This window comes from Rhododendron vialii, chromosome 10a, assembly GCF_030253575.1.
Source record: "Rhododendron vialii isolate Sample 1 chromosome 10a, ASM3025357v1".
NCBI classification, from domain to species: domain Eukaryota; kingdom Viridiplantae; phylum Streptophyta; class Magnoliopsida; order Ericales; family Ericaceae; genus Rhododendron; species Rhododendron vialii.
The window spans coordinates 24,300,957-24,328,599 of NC_080566.1; the positions used below are offsets into that span (position 1 = coordinate 24,300,957).

General features: G+C 41.1%; 1 protein-coding gene across 6 annotated transcripts; it reads right to left on the reverse strand.

The window, feature by feature from the left end:
* Window positions 1–5,661: 5,661 nt before the first annotated feature.
* LOC131303385 (putative B3 domain-containing protein At5g66980) lies at window positions 5,662–24,593 on the reverse strand. 6 transcript variants are annotated; one of them, XM_058330233.1, is made up of 5 exons: window positions 24,202–24,328; window positions 23,958–24,105; window positions 17,432–17,843; window positions 14,193–14,347; window positions 5,662–6,194 (listed from the first exon to the last, which is right to left on the reverse strand). In XM_058330233.1, the coding sequence occupies exons 3-5, from the start codon at window positions 17,748–17,750 to the stop codon at window positions 5,922–5,924; spliced, it is 747 nt and encodes a 248-aa protein (XP_058186216.1). In that variant the 5' UTR covers window positions 17,751–17,843; window positions 23,958–24,105; window positions 24,202–24,328; the 3' UTR covers window positions 5,662–5,921. The 6 variants fall into 6 exon arrangements, with proteins under 6 accessions (XP_058186216.1, XP_058186212.1, XP_058186213.1 ...); XM_058330229.1 differs by lacking the exon at window positions 23,958–24,105 and having other exon boundaries at window positions 24,202–24,593; XM_058330230.1 differs by lacking the exon at window positions 23,958–24,105 and having other exon boundaries at window positions 14,193–14,341; window positions 24,202–24,590.
* Window positions 24,594–27,643: the final 3,050 nt, after the last annotated feature.

Sequence of the window (27,643 nt, forward strand, 5' to 3'; positions counted from 1 at the left end):
TATCCTTGCAACAAATCTCCCAAAGATCAAATCCAAGGACTAAACCTAGCCTTGCAAGCTACCTTATTAGGCCTTAGTCTATTTAAGCCTAATGACAACCTATGATGGACTATTATGACATAATCCTAGCCTTTATTAGCCTTAGACCTTGACTACAAGCTAAACCTAGGTTGTCATTACCTAGATTCACCTAAAAAGCCTAAGATCTTAGTTGATTACATAGCCTTACACCTAAGATTTGGATTGGACAAGCTATGACTTGGTTGAAAGGTTGATGTGATGACTTAATGGAGCAAATCCATGGAGGATTTAGAGAGAGAGAGGGCCGGCCATGAGAGGGAGGGAGAGCCCAAGAGTTTTGCCTATAAATAGCAAGCCATCCCATGCCATTGAACTCACACCTTCACCTAGCAACTTCTCTCTCTAGAAAAATTGTGTTCTTTCTTTGTTCTTTCTTTAGTTCTTCTTTATTGTTCTTGAGTTCTTCAAGAAACTCAACCTAGGCCGCCACTAGACCGCCACTCGACCACCCTTCGATCCAAAAGTAGTAGTAGTAATAGTCAAGTAGAAGTTTCGAGAGAAACCTTTCTCTTTCGAAGCTACCGGAGACCACCGTAGGAAGTTACTCCGCCCGACCACCGAAGTACTTTCCGTAGCCGACTAACCTTCCGTAGCCGACTACCGCCGAGAAGTAAGGTAGAGTCCCGTGTCCACTAACTCAAGTATAACGTTGTTATTTTGAACCACAAATTATATGAAGTGTATCTTTACCTATTTACTTTAAGTATTCGTATTTTGATCTTTAGGATGGTTATGAACATGCGTATATGAGTTGCTTGCATTACTTGTGGTATGTGATAAAGCATAAGTGATTTCACTCCAAAGACGTCCGTACATGTGGCGTTGTGCTTTGAATAAAGCATAAGTGATACACTCCAAAGGCGTCTGTATATGTGGCGTTATGCTATAAGTAATGATTGAGCGTGTTAAGTAAATATAGAATTAGATGATCTTGTTAGGATGATTCTTGCTTACGTTTGTCCTACCGCGGAGTCTTTACATGTAAACGAGACACGAGAACCGAGAAAGTAGAAACATGACATCTAGGGTGTGATTAAAGAAAATATTTTTCGAGGAAGAAAATATTTTTGAAACTACATAATGACCAGTTTTAGGTGGCATTATGTGTGTGTGTGTGTGCCAATGGGAGACCGGGACGGCGGAACCATTGTGAGGATACTCGGGAGTCCGGAACGGCGGAACCGAGGTTGGGTGTGTAGCTTGGTTATCCGCGGTACGGAGCCAATGCAAATATTTTTGTGTGCCAATGGGAACCCGGGACGGCGGAACCATTGTGAGGATACTCGGGAGTCCAGAACGGCGGAACCGAGGTTGGGTGTGTAGCTTGGTTATCCGCGGTACGGAGCCAATGCAAATATTTTTTGTGTGCCAATGGGAACCCGGGACGGCGGAACCATTGTGAGGATACTCGAGAGTCCGGAACGGCGGAACCAAGGTCGGGTGTGTTAAAAATGATTTTTGAAAAGGGTGATATATTTTGAAAACCGCAATGTGGCCGGACATGGTAGCCCATTGTGTGGTGTGTGTTTTTGTGTGTGTTCCAATGGAAATCCGGGAAAAACGAAACCATTGTGAGGTTGTGTGCGTTCCCATGGGAATCCGGAGCGGCGGAACCATGGTGAGGTATGGCTTGGTTATCCGCGGTACGGAGCCAATGCAAATATTTTTTGTGTGCCAATGGGAACCCGGGACGGCGGAACCATTGTGAGGATACTCGGGAGTCCGGAACGGCGGAACGGAGGTTGGGTGTGTAGCGTGGTTATCCGCGGTACGGAGCCAATGCAAATGTTTTGTGTTAAACAAATGGTTTTTGAAAGATTGTTTTGTAAATGAAAATGTTGACACGGTCTACGATGAGTCGCGTAGGAGAAACACGAGACTCTTGGACACCAACGATAGTTGATTAAACGAATGTGGATGTGTCATTGTTAAACTGCGTATATATGTATCATGTGGAAATCGATGTGTTATTTCCTGTTGTTTGTAAGTATGGGTTAGCGGGTATGGGATTACTCTGCTGAGCTTTGTAGCTCACGGTGTTGCCTTTTTGGTGACCCTGACATATTATATGGGTGGCGACGCCGGTATACTGTGTCAGATTTTGTAGATAATCAGGGTAAGCAGATCACCGTGGAGACTTTTGGAGCTGAGGAGCTGGCTAAGATGGAGAAGAAGGAGGAGCTGTAGTTAGGAACCTTAGAACCCCCTTCATTTGTGTAAATATTGAACTCTTGTGAGAGTATTTGTTGTAAGAAGAGCCAGACTCTATTTTGAGGTTATCAATAAATTGTGACTCTATTTTGAGATTTTTAATGAAATTGTCTTTTTAACGTACCCAAAATTCGGGGCGTTACATTAATAAAGGGAAATGTTTTCCGAGGAAGGAAATATTTTGAAACTACATTATGACCGGTTTTGGTTGCATAATGTGATTTGTGTGTGTGCGTGTGTAAAAGAAACATTTGAAAAGGGTGAAAAGTTTTTGAATCCGCAATGTGGCCGGACTTGCCCATTGTGTGAGGTGTGTGTGTGTGTGTTCCAATGGAATCCAGGAAAAGCGGAACCATTGTGAGGTTGTGTGCGTTCCAATGGAAATCCAGGAAAAGCGGAACCATTGTGAGGTTGTGTCTGTTCCAATGGAGATCCGGAAAAGCGGAACCATTATGAGGTTGTGTGCGTTCCCATGGGAACCCGGAGCGGCGGAACCATGGTGAGGTATAGCTTGGTTATCTGCGGTACGGAGCCAATGCAATTGTGTGCCAATGGGAACCCGGGACGGCGGAACCATTGTGAGGATACTCGGGAGACCGGAACGGTAGAACCGAGGTTGGGTGTGTGCTTGGTTATCCGCGGTACGGAGCCAATGCAATGTGTGCCAATGGGAACCCGGGACGGCGGAACCATTGTGAGGATACTCGGGAACCTGGAACGGCGGAACCGAGGTTGGGTGTGTTAAAAACAAGTTTTTTTTGAAAAGGTGATATGTTTATGAAATGTGAAAAATGTTGACACGGTCTACGATGAGTCGCGTAGGAGAAACAAAGAGAATCATGGACACCTACGATAGTTCAAATAACGATTGCGGATGTGTTTTTGACATTGTCTTTTGTATCTGTGTATATACGTATCATGTGGAAATTGATGTATTATTGTAACCTATTATCGTAAGTTATTGGTTAGCGGGTATGGGATTGTCCTGCTGAGCTGTTGTAGCTCACGGTGTTACCCTTTGGTGACCCTGACATATTATATGGGTGGCAACGCCGGTATAATGTGTCAGATTTTGTAGATGATCAGGGTAAGCAGATCACCGTGGAGGCTTTTTGGAGCTGAGAAGCTGGCAAGAATGGAGGATCAGGAGGAGCTGTAGTTAGGAACCCTAGAACCCCCTCCATTTGTGTAAATATTGAACTCTTGTGGGAGTTTTATTGTAATAACGAGCCAGACTCCATTTGATTTTATGAATAAAATATCTTTTTAACGTACCCAAAATTCGGAGCGTTGCAAAGATAATTTGTCTTAAAATTGTAGGAAAATAGTGCGGAAAAACAATAAACGATTTTACTAATTTTTGGAAATTACAACATGAACATGAATCGCAAAATTACAGAATATGAAATGTAGGCATAAACTGTAAAAAAGTATTAGCAATTCCAAACCGAGACCCGTTTTGTTCAACGGTGCCCTTAAGACAAATTCGCCACCTCACCGGTGCTGGAGGTTGTGTTGGTGTTCGTCTCCCAAGGTTGACTCGGTTACCACTCAGCTGCCGGAACACCGCCGTAGACTGCCCGTCGAACCAACTTGTGTCTGTACTCTCTCTCTCGAAAAGAACAATTGTATTGCAGAGATGCTTTGGATTGTTTTTGGTGTGTTGAAACCAAAGGTAGAGGTCCCCTTATATAGCTGAAGGGGGAGCCTCTACCATCAATATGACAATGAATACAAATATTCATGGAGGAGCCAATAATCAATAGGGGAATTGATTCCGCAATTCAATTCTGAAATAAAATTGATACAGTTATTATTCTCGAAATTGAATACACAATCATGGGTAATAACTCTGGGTAATCAACCCAGCTTTGACCATTCAATCGTGCACTGTTGTCGGTCCGAAACCCACTTTGAGAGACAATTTCTCATTCATCTCTCAATGGAATTTGGGCCCACCTCGCGCGGTGTGGATCCCACCAAATTCTCTTTGGGTAAATTCCATTTTTCCAACAATTCTGTAGAAGAAAGACTAGTTCTTAAGCCGGCATCATCAGCGATGGAAAGAATCACGATGACAACAACGACGAAGGGAATCGACGGAATCGTGGGTCTCTCTCTCTTTAAACAACAAAGTTGGGTAAAGCAGAGATGGGAATGTAAAAACAGGAACGGGAAGAGGGAGAGAGAGAGGATACAATAATGCTACGGAGCAAGAAGATAGAATAATATTGTCTGGGAAGATAGAATAAGGGTATTAGTGTCTTTTTCCACAGAAATTCAGCTTTATTAAATCCTTTTTTTCTTTCCAACCCTAAAAATTGGCATGTGTAGCGCACCTTCCGTTTGTTTGGAAGGAAAACATGACGGTAGCACTTTAGTCCAAAATCACAAGGAGGTGATGTGCAAAAAGCCTAAACCACAGGGAAGTAATCCATACTTTGCCCATATATGAATATACACTCTTCTACAAAATAACACAACTAGTCTCTCACTCTCTGAAAAAAAAAAAAAAGAACAGTTTGCTCCAAAATACTTACCATTCATTTCTTGCTTCCAAACTCTTATGTTTTGTCTAAAAAGAGGAATCATCAAAGAGAGGTTGTTCAAATCCTCTTCCAGCTAGGAGGAGAAGGATATATAGTTAAATCTTGGGAGGTTGCATACCGCAAGCCTTACGCACCAAGTCATTGGTTCCAAGGAGGTGCGAATCAACCTTTTAAGGACAACGTCATCGGCGTGCTCTATAGCTCAGTGAGAATGTTCTTTGATTTACTTTATTGGATATCTTTTTCTTGTTTTTTTGACTAGCCAGAAAATGCAGATATTATATATAAGAAAATAGTACAATAAATGAGGACACTACCAGTCCGAAAATACAAAAACAACTAAAAACAACAAATCCATAAAAGAAAAGTCAACCGGACCCATCAAACACACTCGTGAAGAGGGGTTGGAGAAGCCAAAGTTGAGAGGCCAGGTATGAACACAAAGCAAACCCTCCTGGATGACCTACCGCACCAACTCGAACTCGTCCCGCCGCAAACACCGTCTTCGTCGCCAGTGAACTGGTTCCAAGAAACCAGACCTAAAACCCTAAATCTGACTTCTGAGTCCAAAAATAATGAGGAGAGTGGGAGGTCTCAGCTCTTAAAGGAGAGTCTCAACCACCTTAGGAGTAAAAAGAAAATAGGGAAGAGAGGAGAAGCCTGAAGACGGGAGATTGAGAGGAGAAGAGAAATTGGGGGGGGGGGGGGGGGGGGGGGGCGGCATTAACCCACCCCAGAGCTTCTCTCCCTAAGCGTTCCTTAAAAGTTCATTATACTACTAATTTTTCCAACATTCATTCATCAAATGAAGGCAAAATACTTCTTAAAAGTTCGTCTTTCCTGGAATCAAAATGCTCCAAAAGTAATGCTAGCCACCAACACTATACTGTTTACAAATCCTCAATCTTAGGTGGTATATACAATCGGTACCATGCTCAATGAGCGGATACAACAATGCTCTGTCACATCAGCTCAACAATCCAAACTCTTACGCACGTTGGGAAAATTCAAGATGACAGATAAAATGAAGCAAGTAGTCTGTAAAGTACAGTTGCCTCGTAGTTCTGTATCTTCGGGAGTTTATTTGCCCTTGGCATGGGGAATATGCACTGCTATTTCTCTGCACGCTCTTCTTCTTCCTCTGCACAAGAGAAACTCAAATGCACAGCGGTTGTTGGTAGGGACACCAAGATTGTGATGGTTCCGAAAATCCCCCCAACCCTTTCCGAAACTTACTCGACCATCACTATCACGGTAAATACTGAGAGGCCACAACTTCCCGTGATCATCGCGTAAAGACATTTTTGGGTCCATTTTGATACCAGTTTCAGCTAAAAACTTTCTGGGAAAGCTCTGGAACCACCAACAATGCAATTAGAAGGAAATTATGATCAGCACAAAATCTAACACTGTTACAATATGATTGAAAAAACAAGACTTGTTCGAGCCAATGGAACCCAGAATTTCAAAAAATAACAAAAACCAGTCCTACAATGAGATATCACAAGCACTCTACCTTCTAGAAAAGGGGAACCCTTTACAACAAAATCAACTGAAGAAAATTCATTTTCTTACTAAGAAATAAAAAGGGAAGGTATGAGAGCACAGGCACAAGCTAAACAAGCTTCAATAATTCACTTTATCCTGTAATTTATGGACTTCAAGCACTAGAATTCTATAAAAGGCGGGAAGGGAGCAAGGAATCAGCATAAGCAGGTTGAGATCATCAACTGTGAAGTGGGGTCGAGACTATTGTGCTTGTGAGGGTGAACACAATATAGATCAAAGCAAGTTCAGTGAGATGAGGTCTCAGGTGTACCCACAAATTAAGTTTATATCAATCTACTTCCTAGAATGTTAGTCCCTAACAGGAAGGCACGAAATCACTTTGTCTGTGCACCTCAACCCATGCTAATTAAAGCAGAGGGGACCCCTAAACCGGTGACTTCCATGTAGATCAGTGCATCCCATATGATCCTTCGTAAGGATGAATGGCCCAGTCAAAAATTCAAAGACGTCCAGTTGGAAATACAATTCTGCTTTCCACAAAGAAAAAAGCAAATCTACATTCCGAATATCTTACATATATATCACTTTTTATTTTTTCTTTAAAAAAACAAGAGGATACACTCTCAACATAAAGGATACAAGTAAAACATTTAATAACTATGGGCCTAAACTTTCGTTAGGTCCTAAATTGAAGTCTCATAAAAACAAAGCAACAGATTTATGCAGTTTCTGCCCAAGCAGCAGCACCAGAAGAGTGAGATAGAGAATCAACGACTCAAATATAATTTGCAAAATTGACGGCTACAATATAAATATCTTTGCAAAGAACAACATTCCACTATCCAGCGGAATGTAATTTTTATTTCCCAGGGGTGTGTGTTCTTCGTGATGAGCCTGCCTAAAGAAAGTTTATGAAATGAGCTGACTTAAATATGTTAATACAGGAAAGAGCTTACATGCATCTATACAATATTCGCTTTTATCATATAAAAAAACAATATTCTTTTTTACGTATCTGATAAGCAGCTAAGAAATGTAAACATAATACCACTTGAGTGAAGTTGTCTATTCACTTTCACAAATTTCTCAAGAAAGGTATTCCTTGCCTTATAAGTCAAGCCTATGAAACTTGAAACCTCTACCTTAGTTCTTTTCTTTCTAGTTTCTGTTTATGCTTTTTCTTCTCTTTTGCGCTTGCTGGTAGGAGACAAAGGTAGTGGTCGAATGGAAAACTTCATTTGTCGCGAGGGTTAACAGCTACCAACAGGAACCTGACAACTCAGGCACGTATATTTTTGAACAAATAGAAGCATTAGTCATCACCTAAGTCACCTAGTGCACAAGAGCGAATGGGAACGGAAGCAGGAGTGAACGTGAGAGCTTCCTTTGTGCAAAAATCATGAGAGCTGGAGCTTCCAGAGCATCCATGTGCATTTATATATGTGAATATATGTCACCACAAAATGTATAATTTATACGCTAGTACTTTAAATACAGTCCGCTTCAGATGATGGATCCCACATGCAATCTCGGCTGTCAGATCTCATCCGACGGCCGGGATGCAATGCACCTCGGCCATCAGATGAGATCCGACGGTCGAGATTAGAAGTCCGCACGCAAAAAGCGTGTGGGATCCCTCACTAGAAGTGCCGTATACACACACACACAAAATTATTATGAAGCTTAAAATACGGTTCTGTTAGTATGTATACAGAAAGATAATGCTGCATATTACAATTAATGGTACTCCAGCCCAGCACTAGATGTTTTGAACCAACACCAACACGTCTGGAGTTTGATTCGTAACAACAGCAGTTGTTGACTCCTCTATTTATGTGCCTTTGAGCTTGCTAGGACTGCACCAACAGCCTTCGCACGCTACTGACTACACATGGGGGATGTTTACTTTATACGTTGGCCAGGAATCCATTCAGAAGTTAGCGATCTGGATTCATGCAACCACATTGCAGCTGAATTTTCCTTGAAAGCTCCAATTTGCAAGCTAGCACGCACCACAAGAGGGTATGTGACATCCTGCTTTTTCCTTTTAAAAAAGTAATATTCTTTATACATATAATTAATTCTTTCATTCTTCTTTTTCAAATTTCTTTCTAATAAAAAAATAATATTGTTGCTTTTGTACTACATTTATTTTGAAAATTCTTTTGAACTTGAATAACTTATATTTTGTTTCGATAGACAAAGTTAAGCTAATTTGAATGTGTATACTTGAGTATGTTTAATATCATTGGGCCGGTTAGTTTTACTTGGGTTGGACTAAACTTCTATACTCGGGTCGGGCCAGTTAGTGAGGGTGTATTTAATTATTGAAGAGAGGGCCCCTTATGCTTTTATAAATATTGAGAAACCTAGGGTTATATTATTTTCTAGAGAGGGCTGCAAGAGGTAAAGAGGACGAGTAGAACAGTGCGGCTAGGGTGGGAGAACCATTGGTAATTTTTGGTGTCTTGGTAAGTCTTCTGACCATTCCTCTTGGACATTCAATGATGCTTTTTTTTTTTTTGGGTAAGGTAAAATTTTATAAAAACAAACCACATTACACAAGACATGGCATACCCTTTGTCAAACAAAACCATACAAATGGACATCAATCAAAGCTTGAAAACAGAACATTATAAAACAAAGAAAAGGAACCAACAACAAAAAATTACATACTATCAAAAACTTTAGCTGGCACATTCCACCGAGAACAAAGAGCCATGTTAGGGGCTGACTTCTTGACTCCTCGCCAAGAACTAACACATGCACGGATATCAATGATGCTTTTTACCCTTTAGGCTTACTTATTTAATTGGAGTGTGGTTTTGGTTTGTTGTCAGAGAGAGAATTGGTGGTGAGGGTGTTGATCTAAGCATGTGTGTGTGTTGATTGTATTATAGTTTTGCATGGTTGTGTAACAGTGATGGGTTTTGTGGTGTGCATGGAGAGAGAGAGAGAGAGAGAGAGAGAGAGAGAGAGAGAGAGAGCCGGGGGTGGGGCCGAGTGCCTTGTGGGTGTGTGAGCATGTGAGTAGTGGAATGATAATTGGAATGTGGCAGTGTGTGAAAACGTGTGCTGGTGATTTGAATGCGTGGGTTGTGAGCTTAGTTTTAAGTTGGGCATTAAAACGTTACTAGTAAAGCTTAAACCATTAGAGTTTCAGTAGGTATAGTTGGTCTTATTTTCATACATATACTTGGGTTTTTTTATGGCGATGTGTATATATTCTTTTTATGGAGACTAGTGGACTATTGTTACGCTTCGCATTTGGTGGCATTCCTTAGGACCCCAGGTGAGTGGTTAAGCATGTGATCCCTTTCTTTGGAATTCTCTTGAGCCTATCTATTCTTGACAGTTCATTTATTCGCTATGATCCGATAAGTGATATTCTTATTCATTGCTCTCATATTTATTGATGATTGACGTCACTTTGGCATGCAAGGTTTATTGATAGTATTTTCGATTGTTGGATTGCCCTTATTTCTCTTGTTGTGTGTTCGTTGACTCCATAATATTGTTGAGACTATGCAGCGGTACGGGGAATATTCCTGGAGTAGGGGACTCCGGTTTGCCGTTGTTCTTATGTGTTTGGAACCATGGATTATGTTTATATTTGTTAAAGTCTAAGGAAAAGACTCGTGAAATATCATGGTGACTTTGGCCACTAAGGAAAAGACTTGTGAAATACCATGCGACTCTAGTGCACAACAGATAGGGAAAAGACTTGTGAAATACCCTATGACCCTACTCCGGATAGACTTAGGGGAAAGGTCCCAGGCGCCATCTTGTGGTAACTCTAAGTATGATGTTGGATCCAACAGGCTAAGCCCTGAGAATTTGGCATTTAGTAATTCATGATTATGGTTCCCACTTTGGTTTGGACTACCTCATTATTGTTGTTCATCATTTCGATAATGTTGAGCAGTTGGTATAAAATGCTTGTTATCATTGTTCGATTATTGTTGTGATAATTTGTTATGATTCATCTCTTATACTATTTGTTGAGCTATTGACCTTCATTGTTCATTACTTAATTTTTTAATACTATTCGTTGAACCATCGACCTCCATTATTAATTTCAAAACATTTCTTTGGAACCCTCAGTATCTTTTTTGTATACCGCGTTGTATTATTTAGCCTAGCATACTTAACTACTCACTGAGCTTTCAACTAACGGATTTATTCCACATATTTTCAAGTTAGTTCACGGAGGGGACTCTGTGGCATTGTCGGAACCTTCTGTTTGGACCTCCAAGGCGTTTGCATTTTTATTTCTTTTCTTGTGCCAAACAGCTTCCGCACATTTGTTATTAGCATTTTTTGTTGATAAATTTGGAGTTGGAGAATATCAAATATTGTGCCCATCTTGTTAAAAAAGATATTAGTTTTGATTCACATGTTTTATTTAATTCCGAAAGCAATTTTCTTGTTTATTTAAATTTGTTAAATGATTATTTTTGCCAGGCTTCGTGTTCCATGATTGTCACATGGTTCACCGCCGGTCATGTTCCCGGTTTTGGGATGTGACAGGGTACATCCACGAATTGTGTGACTGCCCCATTTTCAATTGTCCCATCAGGGAATATAGCCTTGCATGTCTTACAGCTGGATAAATTGGTGAGCCTTCTTTCCAAGCAGACAGCTAAGGGTGTCTTAGAATTTATTTTTTCCTTCTTTTATGCAGGCATCCAAGTTGAGGCAGGATTCGAATAAGAAGGCTATTCCCTTTTATTGATTGAGATCCTTGGCAGCAGATGCTACAGTCACAACTTGTAGGAAACATGTTAAAGCCTGAGGTACTTTTAGCATATGCTGGATATCAAAACGAAAACTATGAAAATTACACAAAAGAGGCACTGAATATTATATGCTTCCACTCAACTATGGCATTGCATCAACCAATTTTCTTATTACATCATTCACCAGTGTCAAAATAATCAAGCAGTCATCATCTATCAAGCTTTTTCACTAGATCCTGCTATTCCATTTGACACCCCTGATGCTCAACAAAAAGTATTGAACATCCACAAGCGTCACTAGAATCTATCAGCCATCATCTATAAAGCTTTAACTAGAGCCTAGTATTCCATTTGACACCTCAATAAGTACCGCAAGGGTCCCGACCATCATTCTATGAAGTGTCCCTGGAGTGAATTTTTTTTTACAAAAATGGGATACGTCTAATTTGAGTGTTGGACATGAGTTTGGAGAGTGTCACTGTCCAAGAGTGTCCAACACCATTACATGACCTCCAGTGACATGTTTTTCTTCATGGGAGATGAACACCTAGGCAACTACTACGTACCAGTGAAATTCCCAGACACCGATGACACTCTTCGAACACTTTAGGGACACGTGCTCAACACTTGAATCAAAGGAGTCCTACTTTTGTAAATTGTTTACATTATTTGAACACTATGAAAACACTCTTGGGACTAAGCAAACTCGCAAGAAACATCGGAGGGATTTCAAAACAAAATAGTCTACTCTAGTTAAACCTTAGGAGTCTTCTTTCATGTGATAGACGATGGTTGATTGGGTATAAAGATCCATAGGGGTGATAAAATACTTTTTGCTGGAACACTTAGTGAACAACGAACTGATAAATGTGAACTAAGACACATCTAGTTCATTATTGTTAGAGCCTTATTTTTAACTCTCTTAATATCATTAAATACTTGAATAAGTTCATATGCAAACGCATCCCTCGTATTCTTGAACTTTCAAAAATTTCCACATTGAAGTGTTTGTGTCATGAACCAGTGTCTGTGCTGCATAGGCTCATCCTAAGCTGAGGCCTTGATCTATCAGAAGGTTAAAGCCAGAGCTGAAGGATATCAATAGCAAATATTAGTCACATATTAGTTGAAGGGCTACCAAAGCAAGGGAGAATTTAATGAATATTAAGGAGTTAACTAACCACAAGGTCAACTAACAGATTATGCTAATGTCAGCAATTGAAGTTCTCAAAGCACCGAAACTACGCTAGTAAAAACAGGAACACAAGTCAAGCATTTGTCATCTATCTAACCCAACTAGGTTTGTGAAAATATAAAAACATAATTACAAGGAAAATCTCTCTCTCTCTCTCTCTCTCTCTCTCTCTCTCTCTCTCTCTCTCTCTCTCTCACAAGTCAAGCATTTGTCATCTATCTAACCCAACTAGGTTTGTGAAAATATAAAAACATAATTACAAGGAAAATCTCTCTCTCTCTCTCTCTCTCTCTCTCTCTCTCAATTCCCGCCTCAGGTCTACTCTTAGCCCTCTGTCTTCTCCCTGGTTTTCATTATTAGAAGGAGGCATCACGCCACCACCCATACAAAAGAGAGAACAACAAAGGGAAAAGCTAAGTAGAAGCAAGAAATGGAAAACCAAAGAGAAAAAAATCCCTCAAAGAGCTAACTCCTCCAACAGTTTCTTGCCGTCATAAGTAATCAGGCACTCAATCTCTTTGACTATCCTGCTTTGTTGCTGTTAGCCCCAAGGTTCTAAAGATATAATTGGTTTTGATGATAACAAACTTAGCAAATTGAAATATGAATTCATACTTGATCAGAAGCATTAGTTTATTGGCATGATTCATTGGAAAGGCTTAATGAAGGAATCGAGGATGCTTGATCTCAAACAAATACTTTTGAGCCAGCTCAATCAACAGAGAGAGAGCTAGGTTGTGACTTAATCAACAAATCAGGATTTTGGGAGGTCCACTATCCAGTAAGAAGAAGATTGGAAGATAAAGAAAGCCTCTTGATAAAGAAAAGAGTGTCAAGAGACTACACTACATCCCACATCTCTATTCCTTAACCTAGAAGGTAAATTAAAAGAAGTCATTGAATGATGAATTCCTCTATTAGTGAACCAAACAAAACCAAACAAAAAAAGGGTTGAAGATTGTCTGGCAATACGATAAATATGGAAAAATAGATGCATCAAGGGATTTATCAAACTTAGACAAAGAAAATTGACATGTGCTGAATTTCAAGATAGGAAATTACGAGGGATTGATGAAGACTCAATGGGGAAGGAAACCTCAGACCTAATTGAAATACCTTGGGAAGTTTCTTCAAATCAGAATCAATCATGAACAGCTGGCATATCAAGCTACAACGGTCTGAGTTACTCTTGATGAATAATGAGTCGAAGATTGAAGCAGTGAGTTTCCACGTAATATTGAAAAAAAGAACTTATGAGAATCATTTCTTCCGTGCGAACAGGAACCTGATCTTCATCTTGTTTATTCCACACCTCATGGGTGTTGAGTTCAGAGATTTCATGGTAATAACTAATACAGCAGTGTGACCCTTTGCTTCCACTCTTGTGAAAGTTTTCTACACTACAAGTGATTCTGACAAGAAAATCACTCAAGTTAGGTGTGAGTCGTCTGACTAGAACAAGAGTGAAAAATGAGCATGTTATGGTACTAGTATTATGATGGGACTCGAACTTGAGCCTATTACATGAAGGCAACCTATTGGCTGGAGTGTCCCTTGGGTGACAAGTCATGTCCCATAGCAAGTGGCAATTAAGGTGAGGACTAAAAGGTTCTTCCACAAGGACAAAGGCTAGAAGAAATTCATTTAATTTGCTTTTGGTTATTAATGAAGTTCAATGCTGACTACCAAGCAGCTCGAATGTCTCTTAGCTGAAAAGATATGTAACATAGTGAGTGGCAATTAAGGCAAAGATTAAAAGGTTCTCCCACAAGGAGTTGGGCACCTGGGATAACATCAGATATTTAAGGTTTTGTCTTTTTATTTTGTTTTTGTTATTCTATACATTAAAGAAGATCGATTTTAGAAACAAAGCAAACAAAAAATAACACGTAAAAAACCAAAGCTCACCACGCGGAATGCCCTTGATTGACAAACAGATGCAATAAAATGCGGATTTTTAAGTAAGGAAAAATCTGATGTCTCAATTGCCCTGGGTTGTTCAATGGTTTGTGAAGCAATAATTCTCGGCGATCTACGCCGACTTTCTTCATCGGAACCTGTTACTGTACACACAGCATATTAAAATATAGAAGTAAAATATGTGTAACAAAACAGGATGGAAGTGGGTGATCGCAATATGAAATACTTCCATAAGATGGCTAATATCAGATCATGGCGGAATCACGTTGTAGCGTTAAAAGATGAGTCTGGTAATTTGGTCACAGACCCGAGTGCCATAGAGGATATGTTTTTGGCTCATTTTCATAGGTTGTTTAAGTGTGATCAGGGTCAAGAAAGGGATGCAAGGGGGGGGTTTTGACTTTCCACTGGATTCTGAGCAACCTGATGGAGGTATGCCTAATTTTTTGTAATCCATAAAAGTGAGATTGACAAATCAACAGAGGAGTTTTTTGGACAAGGCTTTTACAGCAGAAGATGTGCGAGAGGCTGTGTTTCAAATGGCAGGATTTAAGGCTCCGGGTCCAGATGGATTTGTGGCGGCTTTTTACCAGAGGAATTGGGATTTGATTGGTCGTGATGTTTCAGAGGCTATCCTGGCTTTCTTTGAGTCTGGCTATCTGCTCAAAGAATGGAATCACACCATCATTACGTTGATTCCAAAGGTCCCTAATCCGCAAAGGGTGGGAGATTTCAGGCCGATAAGTTTGTGTAATGTATTGTATAAGGTGATTTCTAAAATGATGGTTAATCGACTCAGCTCGATTTTGGGCACCTTGATTTCTAAGCATTAGAATGGTTTTGTGCCATCGAGGTCCATAAAGGATGATGCGCTCATTGCTCATGAGGTTTTGGAGTACATTCGGAAACATGAACAAGGCCTATGATCGTGTGAATTGGGAGTTTCTGTTTGCAGTTGTGGTGAACGGTAGGTGGTCAAAACCATTTGTTCCGTCACGTGGGCTTCGACAAGGGGATCCCTTGTCACCATATTTGTTTATTTTGGTAGCTCGGGCCTTTTCGGATGGATTGGAGGAGTTTGCTGCCAATAATGTTTGCAGAGGCATTTCGGTAAGTTCTTGTTCGCCTCGTATTTTGCATTTATTGTTTGCTTGTAGATGACTATTTTATTTTTATGGAATGCAATGTTGAGCAGGCTTGGTGTCTTAAGTGGCTTTTAGATGCATACTGCCAACAAAAGGGGCAAAGAGTTAATTTTAGCATATTTGAATTGTTTGTCAACCCTAATATGGATTCAGAGGACAAAAATATTTTAACAAAGGTTTTTGGGGTTAAGTGTGTTGATACGCTTGGCATTTATTTGGGGACGAACATGGATTTCACGGCGAAAAAGGGTAGTATTTTTGCGAGGGCTTTAAACAAGATTGAGGTTAGGTTGGGTTTGTGGAAGGCTCCCTTGTTATCCTTTGCATCGCGTCTTATTCTGATAAATCATGTTTTGTTGTCAATCCCTATTTATCTTCTCTTGATTTTTAGAGCCCCTACATATTTTCTTAATAAGGTGCATGCTGTGGCTTTGCGTTTTCTTTGGTTTGGAGAGAAGGAGAAAGGTTTAGTGTGGAAAAAGCTTGTTGTTTGCTGTTTGCCTAAGAGCAAAGGAGGTCTGGGTCTTCGGGATTTGGGTTGTCTTAATCAAGCCCTTTTGGCAAAGGTGGGTTGGAGACTTCAATCTGATCTGAGTTCTCTGCTCTCTAAGGTTTTATTAGGCAAATATTGTCAACATAGTAGTTTTTTGGATACAAAGGTGGTGTCGTATGCCTCTTGGGATTGGAGGAGCATTCTGTGGGGTAAAGAGTTACTTTGTAAGGGTCTAAAGTGGAGGATTGGTAATGGGGAGACCATTAATGTGTTTCAAGATGAGTGGCTTCCAAATTCTGCTAATCCTTTTACGAGTCAGAACAGAACATGCAATCTGTTTTTCCAAATTTTAAGGTAAAGGACTTGTTTGATCATCAACGAAGGGTTTGGCGAGAGCCGTTACTGTCTGTTTCGTTTCCAAAGGAAATGGTGCAGAGTATTAAGACTTTGTACTTTCCTGTACAAAGTCAGGATGACTGCATTTTTTGGGAACATTCAAAAAATGGGCTTTTTACAGTTAAATCAGCTTATTTGTTCAGTTTTAGAATTAAATTTTCAGAAGTTTTTAGGAGGGAACAATGTCGGTTCTAATTGTGGGGTAAGGTGTGGGGTTTATGTTTACTTTCAAAATTTCAGTTTTTTATTTGTAAAGTTATTCATCGAATTATTGCGGTTAAGGATGCACTTATTAGGCTTGGAGTTGCTATTTATCCTGAGTGTCCTCATTGTGGTCACATGGGTGAATCAATAGAACATCTCCTGTTTGAATGTGAGTTTGCCAAAAGAGTGTGGAGGGCTTCTTACTTCGGTTTTAATTTTGATCATGGGAATCCGGTGGCCTTTGTCGATCGGTTTTGTGAGTGGATCAAATCTGCTCCTGACAAGGATGTGATTCGTGATTCAATTTTATTAATGTGGTCCATTTGGTGTATACGTAATGAGGCAGTTTTTCATAATGTTCCTGGCTCCATTGATAAAGTTTTGCATCACTTTTAAGGAACAACTAGTATTTGCAGGTCTGTTGGGCATGGTTTGGTATGGAAGGAGGGGGAAAGATAATACGGGTTTTGGGGGAAAAAAATTTGAATAAGCTTTGGAAGATTACTTTTTGCATACCAGGGCTGGAACAAGCGAGGAGGCTCCATACTTAGCTTATTTTGCTATAGATGGTGCTTGGGATAAGGACTCTTGTAGGGGAGCAGCAGCTTGGGTTCAAGACAGAGCGTCAGGAGAGGCTTTGTTCCAGACTTCTATTTGTGATGCTTCGTCAGCAACAATGGTGGAAATTAGAGCAGGGCTTTTGCTTCTTGAATGGGCTATTAATAGGCAGTTAGTTAATGTTTGTATCAAAACTGATTGTCTAGTCTTTGTTCGTGGTCTTTTGCAGCCGGAGAAGGCTAATCCTTCTCTTCAATCGGCTTTGTATGATTTTTGCTTTTTATATTCTTTTCTTAATGTTGTTAAGGTGGTGAAGGAGTCGCGTCAGATAGTCAAGGCGGCTCATAATAGAGCCTTGAAGTAATTTGTATGTTGCTCTAACCTCTTTTATATATATGGGATGGTCTCTTCAGTCAAAAAAAAAAACATACCATTACATTTTTCAGATCTTTTCATAGCTACTTCTGCATACTTCCGCTTGCAACGACTAAGCATAGGATGTCCTTCTTCAGACTCTTTCTCAACCTTCACATGTATTTTAATCTTCTCAACAGTCGAAGGTCCTTTATTGATGCATTGGTCCCCTAAAGCTTCTTCTTTCATGCATCCATTGGTACCAAATATTTTCACATCGAATGAAGTATCTCCGTGGTATGTAAAAGCTAAGAAGTTCCCCAGCTCTAAAGAATGATCACTCACAAATCTTTGCCATCCATCCTTAAAAAATACCCCATTTTCAGCTTCTTCCATCTCTATGTGCCAAAAATTTCCACCAAGATCTTTAAGTATAGCCTTATTTGGAATAGCTCCATTGAGAAGTTTGACAAAGGCTGGTGGAACACGCTGCAAAAATAGAACATGTATGTTTATTCAATATAAAGATAATGTTGTTTTGAAATTAAAAAGTTCTAAGCAATAGAATAATCTCTACCGATATTTATTCACATATGAAATAGTATCACCCTTCTCAATATAACTTCTCTTACTTGATGCAAGAGAATGATCAACAAATAGGGGCCTTTTCCTCTTCCAGCCAAAGTATAGCCAATTAGCGATTAACTGGTTGCTTTGAAATAGGAAGAGAACAAAATGGAACTTCAAAATCGGAGATGCATATAACTTGAGAGTCTGAGACTAACGCAAACAATAATCTTCCACTCACTTTACCCTATAGTTCTCAACTCTCAATACCGAAAACAATAATCTATCAAAAAAATAAAATTACGAACTTCATTTATTTACTTCAAGTCAATGACTTCAACAACCAAACACATGGAAGTTCCACTTGAAAGGAAGTTTGGGAATCTCACTGATGGGAAGGAAAGGGAGGGCTTTGATTAGGATGAAGCCAAGATATCTGAAATAGAAGAAATTGGCTAAAGCTAAACCTTCACAATTAAGTATGTATGAAAACCAACAACAAATAGCTACAAGTGTACCAGCAACTCTAACCACCCCAAAGTCAGGTTTACACACAAAAGAAAAGGTCCATAATGTGTACTAAATAATCAAATTTGCCTTTGAGTGTATAATCAAAATTGCGTTTGAGAGCATGGAGGCCAACTTATAACATGCCTTTATCTAGTTCTTCTACCAGTACATTTCTTGCAAAAATGTATCCAGCCCTTGATGTGATGAAGATTGACGACTATTTCTGGCGGCACAAGTGGTCCACTAAACTTAGTGAAAAAGGATTAAGTACTGGACCTTCCTCTATGTAAGCCTATGATTAGGTGTTCTCTATTTGACATTTTGCAAATTCCTTAGTTGGTAAGTACCCTCCTTAAAATGAAGGTGCTTAAGCTGCTCGTCCCCTCATATATGACAAGTGGCGAAATAGGAATATACCACCTCTGTCACGACCCTGTACTGAGGTTGGTCGGATTATCGTGACTGGCTGGTGAGTCTTAATCTCACCATAAGGCTTTTCGAACTTTAGTCTAAAAGATGGAAAGACTATAACATCTTAGAAAATGTGAAAGCATTTATAGATAGCAAGAAAATACCGCCAGAGCCATTAAGCTTTACAAGTTTGCAAACATAATATATTCTTACACCACAGGGAATTTGAAAATTCCCAACTTCTAAAGTTTTCAAAGGTTCAGTACACAACATTTTTACATGTTTCAGGCAGCACGTGTCTCTTGCTTCTACTCGCCGTTACCTGTACAAAAATAATAGGTTTCCATACGCCGACAGCTCGCATGAGATACAAATACCAGGATTACACGTTTACCATGGAAATCACTTTCATAACTTTTCTACAGTTCTTTCAGTGTTCTAAAAATCAACCTACATGGGTCGCCTAGGTACTAGGCGCTGCCAGGGTGCCGCGACTAGGTCCCTAGGCATGAGACTAGGCATATGGCGATTAGTCAGCCACTAGGCAGATTAGTCGGCTAGGCAGAATTAGGTGGCTAGGTGGGGTCAATCGGGGAATACATATGTAATTTTGAAAATTTGAGGGGCTTAACTATTGTAGTTATATACTCTAGAGGTTTTAGTCTAGTTTAAAAAAACATATACATAAACGCTATACACGACTCTCTCTCTCTCTCTCTCTCTCTCTCTCTCTCTCTCTCTCTCTCTCTCTCTCTCTCTCTCTCTCTCTCTCTCTCTATATATATATATATATATATATGTGTGTGTGTGTGTGTGTGTGTGTGTGTGTGTCTAACCTGCTTTTATCCCGTAGTTGCATTTCTCTTCTGGTTATTAAGTAATAAGCCCTATTTGATCTGGCAAGGGGAAGAGGTTTGTGTGTGTGTGTGTGTCTGAGTCATTACCTTCTTGGGACTCCATACATATATACACACACGATACACAGTTATACACACAGTCAACTTATACAGTATTCGAAAACTAAAAAGCTAGGGAAGATCGACGGATTCTCATTGTAGTGGCCCGAATAAATGGGGCTCCGTAATGATTCCAAAGACATACCACCGAGCTCCGTGCCCACCCTGGAAGCATATTACCGAGCTCCATGCCGACCCTGGAAGCATATTACCGAGCTCCGTACTGACCCCGGAAGCATATTACCGAGGGCTCCGTACCGACCCCAGAGACATACTACTGAGGGCTCCGTACCGACCCCGGTGACATACCACCTAAGGCTCTGTACAGACCCCGGAGACACAGCACCGAGGGCTCCCGAGCGAGCCTCCTACGCCTAATGAGACACATCATCGAGAAGAATCCTCGCGAAGGGCTAACCTGGCCATGTGCTCCGTAACCGCCTTATCCGGTGCATCATCTATGATGTCACCCGAGGCGGTTACCTAAGCGTGACCTCCACGCGCCAGCTTGGAGGCCAAGTAAACCTAGGTCTATAAATACAAAAGGATACTCATCTTTGAGAGGTATGCCATCTTTCCCTAACTCTAGATCTATAGCCTCCTCTGAGATCTAACTTGATCGTCGGAGGGTCGCTGGGCTATTCTAGCCCTAGTGACTTGTTGCAAGTTCAGAGGCAGGTGAACAGAGCAACAGAAGAGGAATACTAACTCAGGTCAAGGTCCCTCCAAAACAAACCCCTACAATTGGCGACTCTGCTGGGGATTAGTTGTTCTCTCTGATGTTCGCTCCTCCCCTTCAACAACTCTCATCTCGCTTATAGGCGTTCTTCACGACGGAAATGTCGAGATCCGAGAACCAAAAAGCGGCGACGCAATGAGAGAAATTGGTGAAGATCAAGCGGCTCTTCCACCTGTCCTCCAACTCTTGCTCCGGCGGGGGCTAGGACTGTTCGTTGCTCAACAACGTACGCATCCGCCAAAAGAATCCATGGCCTCGGCAGTCTGTAAAAAGACCGCCTTGCCCCTTCCAGGGAAATGGTTCTTTGGGAGAAAACGGGCTAGCACAGAAGGCGTTCACCGTGCCCCGAACAGCAATCAAACCAAGATTCAAGGCAGAAGTTAGCTTTCGATAGGCTCGGAAGCGTCCAAACACTTCCGTGCCTCCTTCGTGCCTTGGTTTCCCGAAGCCGAGCCCACGAACCGACGGAACCCTTTCCGTGCCTCCTTTATGCCTCTGTTTACTGAAGCTGAGCCTACGAATCAAAGGAACACTTCTGTGCCTCCTTCGTGCCTCGGTTTCCCGAAGCCGAGCCCCCGAAGCGACGGAACACTTCCGTGCCTCCTTCGTGCCTTGGTTTCCCGAAGCTGAGCCCACGAACCGACGGAACCCTTCCGTGCCTCCTTCGTGCCTCGGTTTCCCGAAGCCGAGCCCCCAAAGCGATGGAACCCTTCCGCGCCTCCTTCCGTGCCTTAGTTTCCCGAAGCCGAGCCCCCGAAGCAACGGAATCCTTCCGTGCCTCCTTCATGCCTCGGCTTGGTTTCCCGAAGCCGAGCACACAAACCGACGGAACACTTCCGTGCCTCCTTCGTGCCTTGGTTTCCCGAAGCTGAGCCCCCGAAGCGACGAAATCCTTCCGTGCCTCTTTCATGCCTCGGCTTGGTTTCCCGAAGCCGAACGCACGAACCGACGGAACACTTCAGTGCCTCCTTCGTGCCTTGGTTTCCCGAAGCCGAGCCCACGAACCGACGGAACACTTCCGTGCCTCCTTCGTGCCTTGGTTTCCCGAAGCCGAGCCCCCGAAGCGACGGAATCCTTCCATGCCTCCTTCGTGCCTCAGCTTGGTTTCCCGAAGCCGAGCACACGAACCGACGGAACACTTTCGTGCCTCCTTCGTGCCTTGGTTTCCCGAAGCCGAGCCCCCGAAGCAACGGAACTCTTCCGTGCCTACTTCGTGCCTAGGTTTCCTGAAGCCGAGCCCACGAATAGACGAAACTCTTTCGTGCCTCGGTTTCCCGAAGCCGAGCCCCCGAAGCGACGGAACCCTTCCGTGCCTCCTCCATGCCTCAGTTTTCCGAAGCCGAGCCCCCGAAGCAACGGAATCCTTCCGTGCCTCCTTCGTGCCTCAGCTTGGTTTCCTGAAGCCGAGCACGCAAACCGACGGAACCCTTCCGTGCCTCCTTCGTGCATTTGTTTCCCGAAGCTGAGCCTACGAATCAACGGAAACCTCCCGGTGCCTACTTCGTGCCTAGGTTTCCCGAAGCCGAGCCCACGAACCGACGAACAACGAGTATGAGGCTCGACACATCTCTCTGGGGCTTCGTACACATTAAAACATTCGGCCATACTACTCGTCAACTCCTCCCAAACCAATAAGAGGTCGAGAGAAGTTGAGGGGCTATTGTAGTGGCCCGAATAAATGGGACTCCGTAATGACTCCGAAGACATACCACCGAGCTCCGTGCCGACCCTGGAAGCATATTACCGAGCTCCGTACCGACCCCGGAAGCATATTACCGAGGGCTCCGTACCGACCCTGGAGACATACTACTAAGGGCTCTGTACCGACCCCGGAGACATACTACCGAGGGCTCCGTACCGACCCCGGAGACATACCACCTAAGGCTCTGTACCGACCCCGGAGACACAGCACCGAGGGCTCCCGAGCGAGCCTCCTACGCCTAATGAGACACATCATCGAGAAGAATCCTCGCGAAGGGCTAACCTGGCCATGTGCTCCGTAACCGCCTTATCCGGTGCGTCATCTATGATGTCACCCGAGGCGGTTACCTGAGCGTGACCTCCACGCGCTAGCTTGGAGGCCAAGTAAACCTAGGTCTATAAATACAAAATGATACTCATCTTTGAGTGGTATGCCATCTTTCCCTAACTCTAGATCTATATCCTCCTCTGAGATCTAACTTGATCGTCGGAGGGTCACTGAGCTATTCTAGCCCTAGTGACTTGTTGCAGGTTCAGAGGCAGGTGAACAGAGCAACAGAAGAGGAATACTAACTCAGGTCAAGGTCCCTCCAAAACGAACCCCTACACTCATGATCTTCAGTTTTATAGGCTTCGCGTGTAACCTTATGATATACCATCCAACAGTTAAATGGACTAACGGGAAAGACCCCACTTTGGTGTGAAACGATCAAGTCACTGGCAGAAGATGCCAGATAACATCCTTACCCTTGTTACCCTTCATTTGTCATGGTATCTTTAAACTCCATTTGATGCATCAAGCATTCTTTGAAGTTCATATGAGATGTTCATAGAATCATATACTTGAGTCGATATCATACTCGTAAAATTCTCATGTTTGAGTGAGCAATTTCTATCACGATTTCATGAACTACTTTATGATTTGATGTATATAAACCATGGATATAAGCTATTTCAATATGTTAAGTGACTGCACGTCCGCCACTTGTCATGTCCTCGTTTCGTGTTTTTCATCCAGGTCCCCCTCGCAATCTACCAAGGGAAAGTAGCCTGATCGAACTTCACCACCACCTTTACTTATAACCTGCTAGTACAGGGGTGTAATACTTGTATTTTGGTTTTTTGACAAACCGAAATTCAGATTTTAATGTTCTATTGCAGCCTGCAGTGCTGCCTTTTCAGCCTTGGTTTGGGGCCCAAAAAGCTCGTTGATTTCGAGCCTTGCTTGCTGGATTGCAAGAGTCTGTCCTAAATCTGATATTTGCACATTTTCAGCCTTTGATCCATGTTATCTTGTTAGAACCTCTAACAAAGCAACATCAGCCCTACTAAAGGGTTTACATGTACCATGGTTTATGTAATACAAAACCTTAAGTTCTCGTTTATTTGCTCAAAGATAAAAGGAAAAAATACAATATCCATGGATATTTATCAAATACAGAATGCTTGAGATATAAGAATGGCTCAAACAACAAATTCAGATGTTTGTTTTGATTGGAATGGTGGCATCCCTATTCAATTTTTCCCACAGCCAAACCATAAGCTCTACATAGACAGGACAAACAGCCACCTTAATACATCTTAATAGAGCAAGGGATATGAAATCCCATGACATGGGATTTCTCTAATCCAATGACAAACAGCCACCTTAATTTGTCTTCGAAGTGTGTGCTTTGAGAAAGGAACACTCAACAATTCATGAAGATAAAACCACCTTACAGTAGAGTTTATATATGATGTTAGGACTTGTCTCTATGATGTGCTGCTTCCTCTGGCAATGTTGCTTACACTATAGCTGCTACTATAGCTCTTTTTGCTTGAGAATTGTGTTTTGAGGTGCACTAATTGGAAAGGGGACAATAAAATTCTTTTGCCAAAAACAAAACAAAACAAAGAATGCAGGATTAAAGAGCAGGGTGTCATTCATGAAGGAAGTATGAGAAAGAGCGAGAGTGTGTGTTACCATCCGTTGAGAGCTCTGATCAGGAAGATATACTTTAAAGAACTCTTTCTTTCGAAAACTAGGACGTCGTGGCATTTTTTACTTTCTTTATTCCTCGAAAAAGCACATACACCAATGGGCAGAGGAAGGCAAGGGCTTAATCGAGAATAGGAATGAAAGAGAGAAAACACCTTGATTTGTTTTACAATCAGTTACCAAGAATATGGACAATCTTTTGGCTGTTTACCCATTTTTTGGGCTGGGGGAACCTCGTCAAAATCAAGTAATCTGCAGTTGAGAAGAATAGAGTCAATGAAACTCCAACCAGCTTCAGTTAATGGAGCAGAGAGAGAGAGAGAGAGGGAGGGGGCGGAGGGGGACAGGTGAGGAGTGTTGTGTGTCGAGGAATAGAATTTAGCCCTAATCACAAAGGAGAAACTTTTTGGTATACCGGGGATACCAAGGGTTGGTATCCCCTCCGGTTCGTTTTTAATTTTTTGGTCATTTTCCGACCACACTTGGATGATCGGTTCCGTACATTTTGTAGTGTTTGGTGAGAACGATAATCTTCTAAAAAAATCGTGTTCATTGAACTTTAATAGATACATGATCGGCACATGTGAAAATTTGCAAAAAAAATAAAATTGGGTTCCGATTCAGTGTGGTTTTGGATCCAATTTTGGTTTTCTTCAATTTTCACATGTGCCGATCATTTATTTACAAAAATCCGATGAACATGATCTTTGGTATGTTATAGGTTCTCATCAAACTCTACAAAATGAACAGAACCAATCATTCAAGTGTGATCAAAAAATGATCGACAAATTAGAAATAAACCGTAAGAGATATCAAGTGTCTCGGTATCCTCGGTATAAAAAAACTTTCTCATCACACAGGCCATGACGTTCTGGGAACCACCGAAAAAAATTATCACAACTTCGATATTTTTATTGTCGTGGAATGAATGGATGCCAAAGATAGAATCCTGCTACACACATAGATAATCTGTGCACAGATTATGCACATATTATATTGTTGGCTCATTACGGGTTTCATACAAATAATTCGATCCATTCATTAAATGTAAAACATATTTTCAAATGTCTTTATGAAAAATCAGTTCAATCCGATACATATAGATACTCAATCCAATCATCTAACTCTTCATTATCTTAAAATCTGAATGAAAAGTTATACGATTGGATCGAGCATCTATAGATATTGGATTGAGCTGGTTTTTTTGCGTGGACCCTCAAAAAAATGTTTTATATTTAATGAACGGCTCGAATTATTTGTATGCAACCTGTGATGGATCCTACAATAAAATTTGTGCAAAATCTGTACATTAATAGTATGTGTAAACAGACTTTGTTCAAAAGATATTATGGTTAGAGGTGTAATATGGGCCGGGTCGGCACGGGCACGGCACGGCACGGCACGTTTAAAGGCGGCACGGCACGGGCACGGGCACGGAATAATCCTGGCACGGCACGGGAACGGCACGGTCTTAATGGGCACGCGGCACGGCACGGGCACGGAAGTGAGCAGGAACGACACGGGCACGGCACGGAAGTTGACTTGGCACGGCACGGCACGGCACGGTCATAGACAGGCACGACACTGGCACGGCACAGAAGTGGGATGGGGCACGAGTCACGATATGACACGACACGGTTCTAGCACGGCACGGCACGGCACGGCACGGGCACGCGACACGGCACGGGCATGGAAAGTTGACTTGGCACGGCACGGCACGGCACAGGCACGGAAAGTTAACTTGGCACGGCACGGCACGGCACGGGCATGCGACACGGCACGGGCACGGAAAGTTGACTTGGCACGGCACGGCACGGCACGGGCACGGAAATTTTTTTCATTTTCTCTCTAGTTGTATGCATAAAAAATAAAAATTGTGTTTAACTTTTGTTAATTTTGCATTAAATATTTTTATCTATTCAGACTATTCCCCTACGGGAATAACCTAGAAAATGAAAAAAATTTATGGATCCTTGAAAAGGTTTAGACTTTTTCTCTCTAGTTGTAAGCATAAAAAATAAAAGTTGTGTTTAAGGAAGAAAAATAATTTTGGATAATTAAAACTATATAACGAACAATAAAATTTAGATTATTATTTTATTTAGTGAACTCTTTTGAATTTCTTGTCATGATTTTTTTTGCTTTTAAATTCTTCTTGTCAAGATGAATAATTTTTTTTTGAATTGACTTAAAATTTGAAAAAAAAAAAAAACAACAAAGGAAAGCCCACAGGAGGGATCTAACTTGTTCATTTTGGCTTTTTAAGTCTTTTTTGATACTTTTTAAAATTTGCATTGTACTCTTTTAAATTTTTTACTTAGCTTGATGAGAGGAAGTAAAAAATAAAAAATTAAATCTAAGAAAAACTAAAAAAGACTTATTAGTATAAATACTTAATAAATTTTGTAAAGCTAAAAACAAATAAAGTTTACCCAACTTAACCTACATAAGTTGGGACAATATTGGAAGAGATAGAGCCCCACAATATTGAAACCTGGGCTAACGGGCGCCGAATGCGCAATACGCCAAAGGAATCAGAGCCCCACGATTCCTCAACGGGGGACACGCGTCAAGAGATAGTCAAAAGTATTTTTTTTTCCTGTGAACTAGATATTAAAATTTAAAAATTAAATTAAAAAGAAAACTTATCCAAACATTTATAGTAGTGTGCAAAAAAGATTTGACTCAGAGTAACATTTAAAATTTAAAACAACTGAAGCATAACTAATACAAGGGCTCGAAACAGGGACCTCTCGGTTTAAGCAATATGGACAAACCACTGATACTTGAAGCTTGGAACTCTACTCGTGCTAGAATTCGGAATAACTTACATATATAATATATTTTCGTCTTACGAAAAACATGGCCCAGTTTTCGCCCGAATTTTGGAGGCCTAAGGCGGCTTCACCTCAGGGCGGGCCCTACGGGCTACGGGCACGACACGAGTCACGAGGCATAGAAAAACCAAAAAAAATATGTTATTAAATAAACAAGAGTTTTAAGATTATAGTTTACTTTATTTGTGTGTATTTTTTGATAATCCAATAATTTATTAATCTTTTCATTTTATTTAAGTAAAATAAGCTTTTAAAATATTTTATATGATTAAGAAATTTTGAATCAAATTCAAACATGATAATATATATTAATATTATATAATTCTATTTTTAAAAAACGGCCTCTTGTACGCTAGGTCGCTAGCCACACGATTGCAATACAAGTATGACGATCCATACCGTTCATTTCATTGTTTTTGGTGTTTTAATTGCTCTCGCACATTTTAGGGTCTATCGGGTTTTTGAAACCCTTTTATCGGGACGTAGATATATTGATAGGGGATTTTTTTTATGTGCGATCGAGTATATAATGATAACCAATTTACTTTATTTTTTGCACAAATGATATAAATAGTCCCACAAAAAAGGTA

Excerpts from the sequence above, each read along its gene's own strand:
- LOC131303385 (XM_058330229.1), bottom strand. The coding sequence starts at position 24,276 with ATGCCACGACGTCCTAGTTTTCGAAAGAAAGAGTTCTTTAAAGTATAT. Across the intron at positions 17,844-24,201 it reads ATCAGAGCTCTCAACGGATG|CGTGTTCCACCAGCCTTTGT; the intron begins GTAACACACACT and ends CTATTTTTGCAG. Across the intron at positions 6,195-14,192 it reads AATCAAGGGCATTCCGCGTG|AGCTTTCCCAGAAAGTTTTT; the intron begins GTGAGCTTTGGT and ends TGGTGGTTCCAG.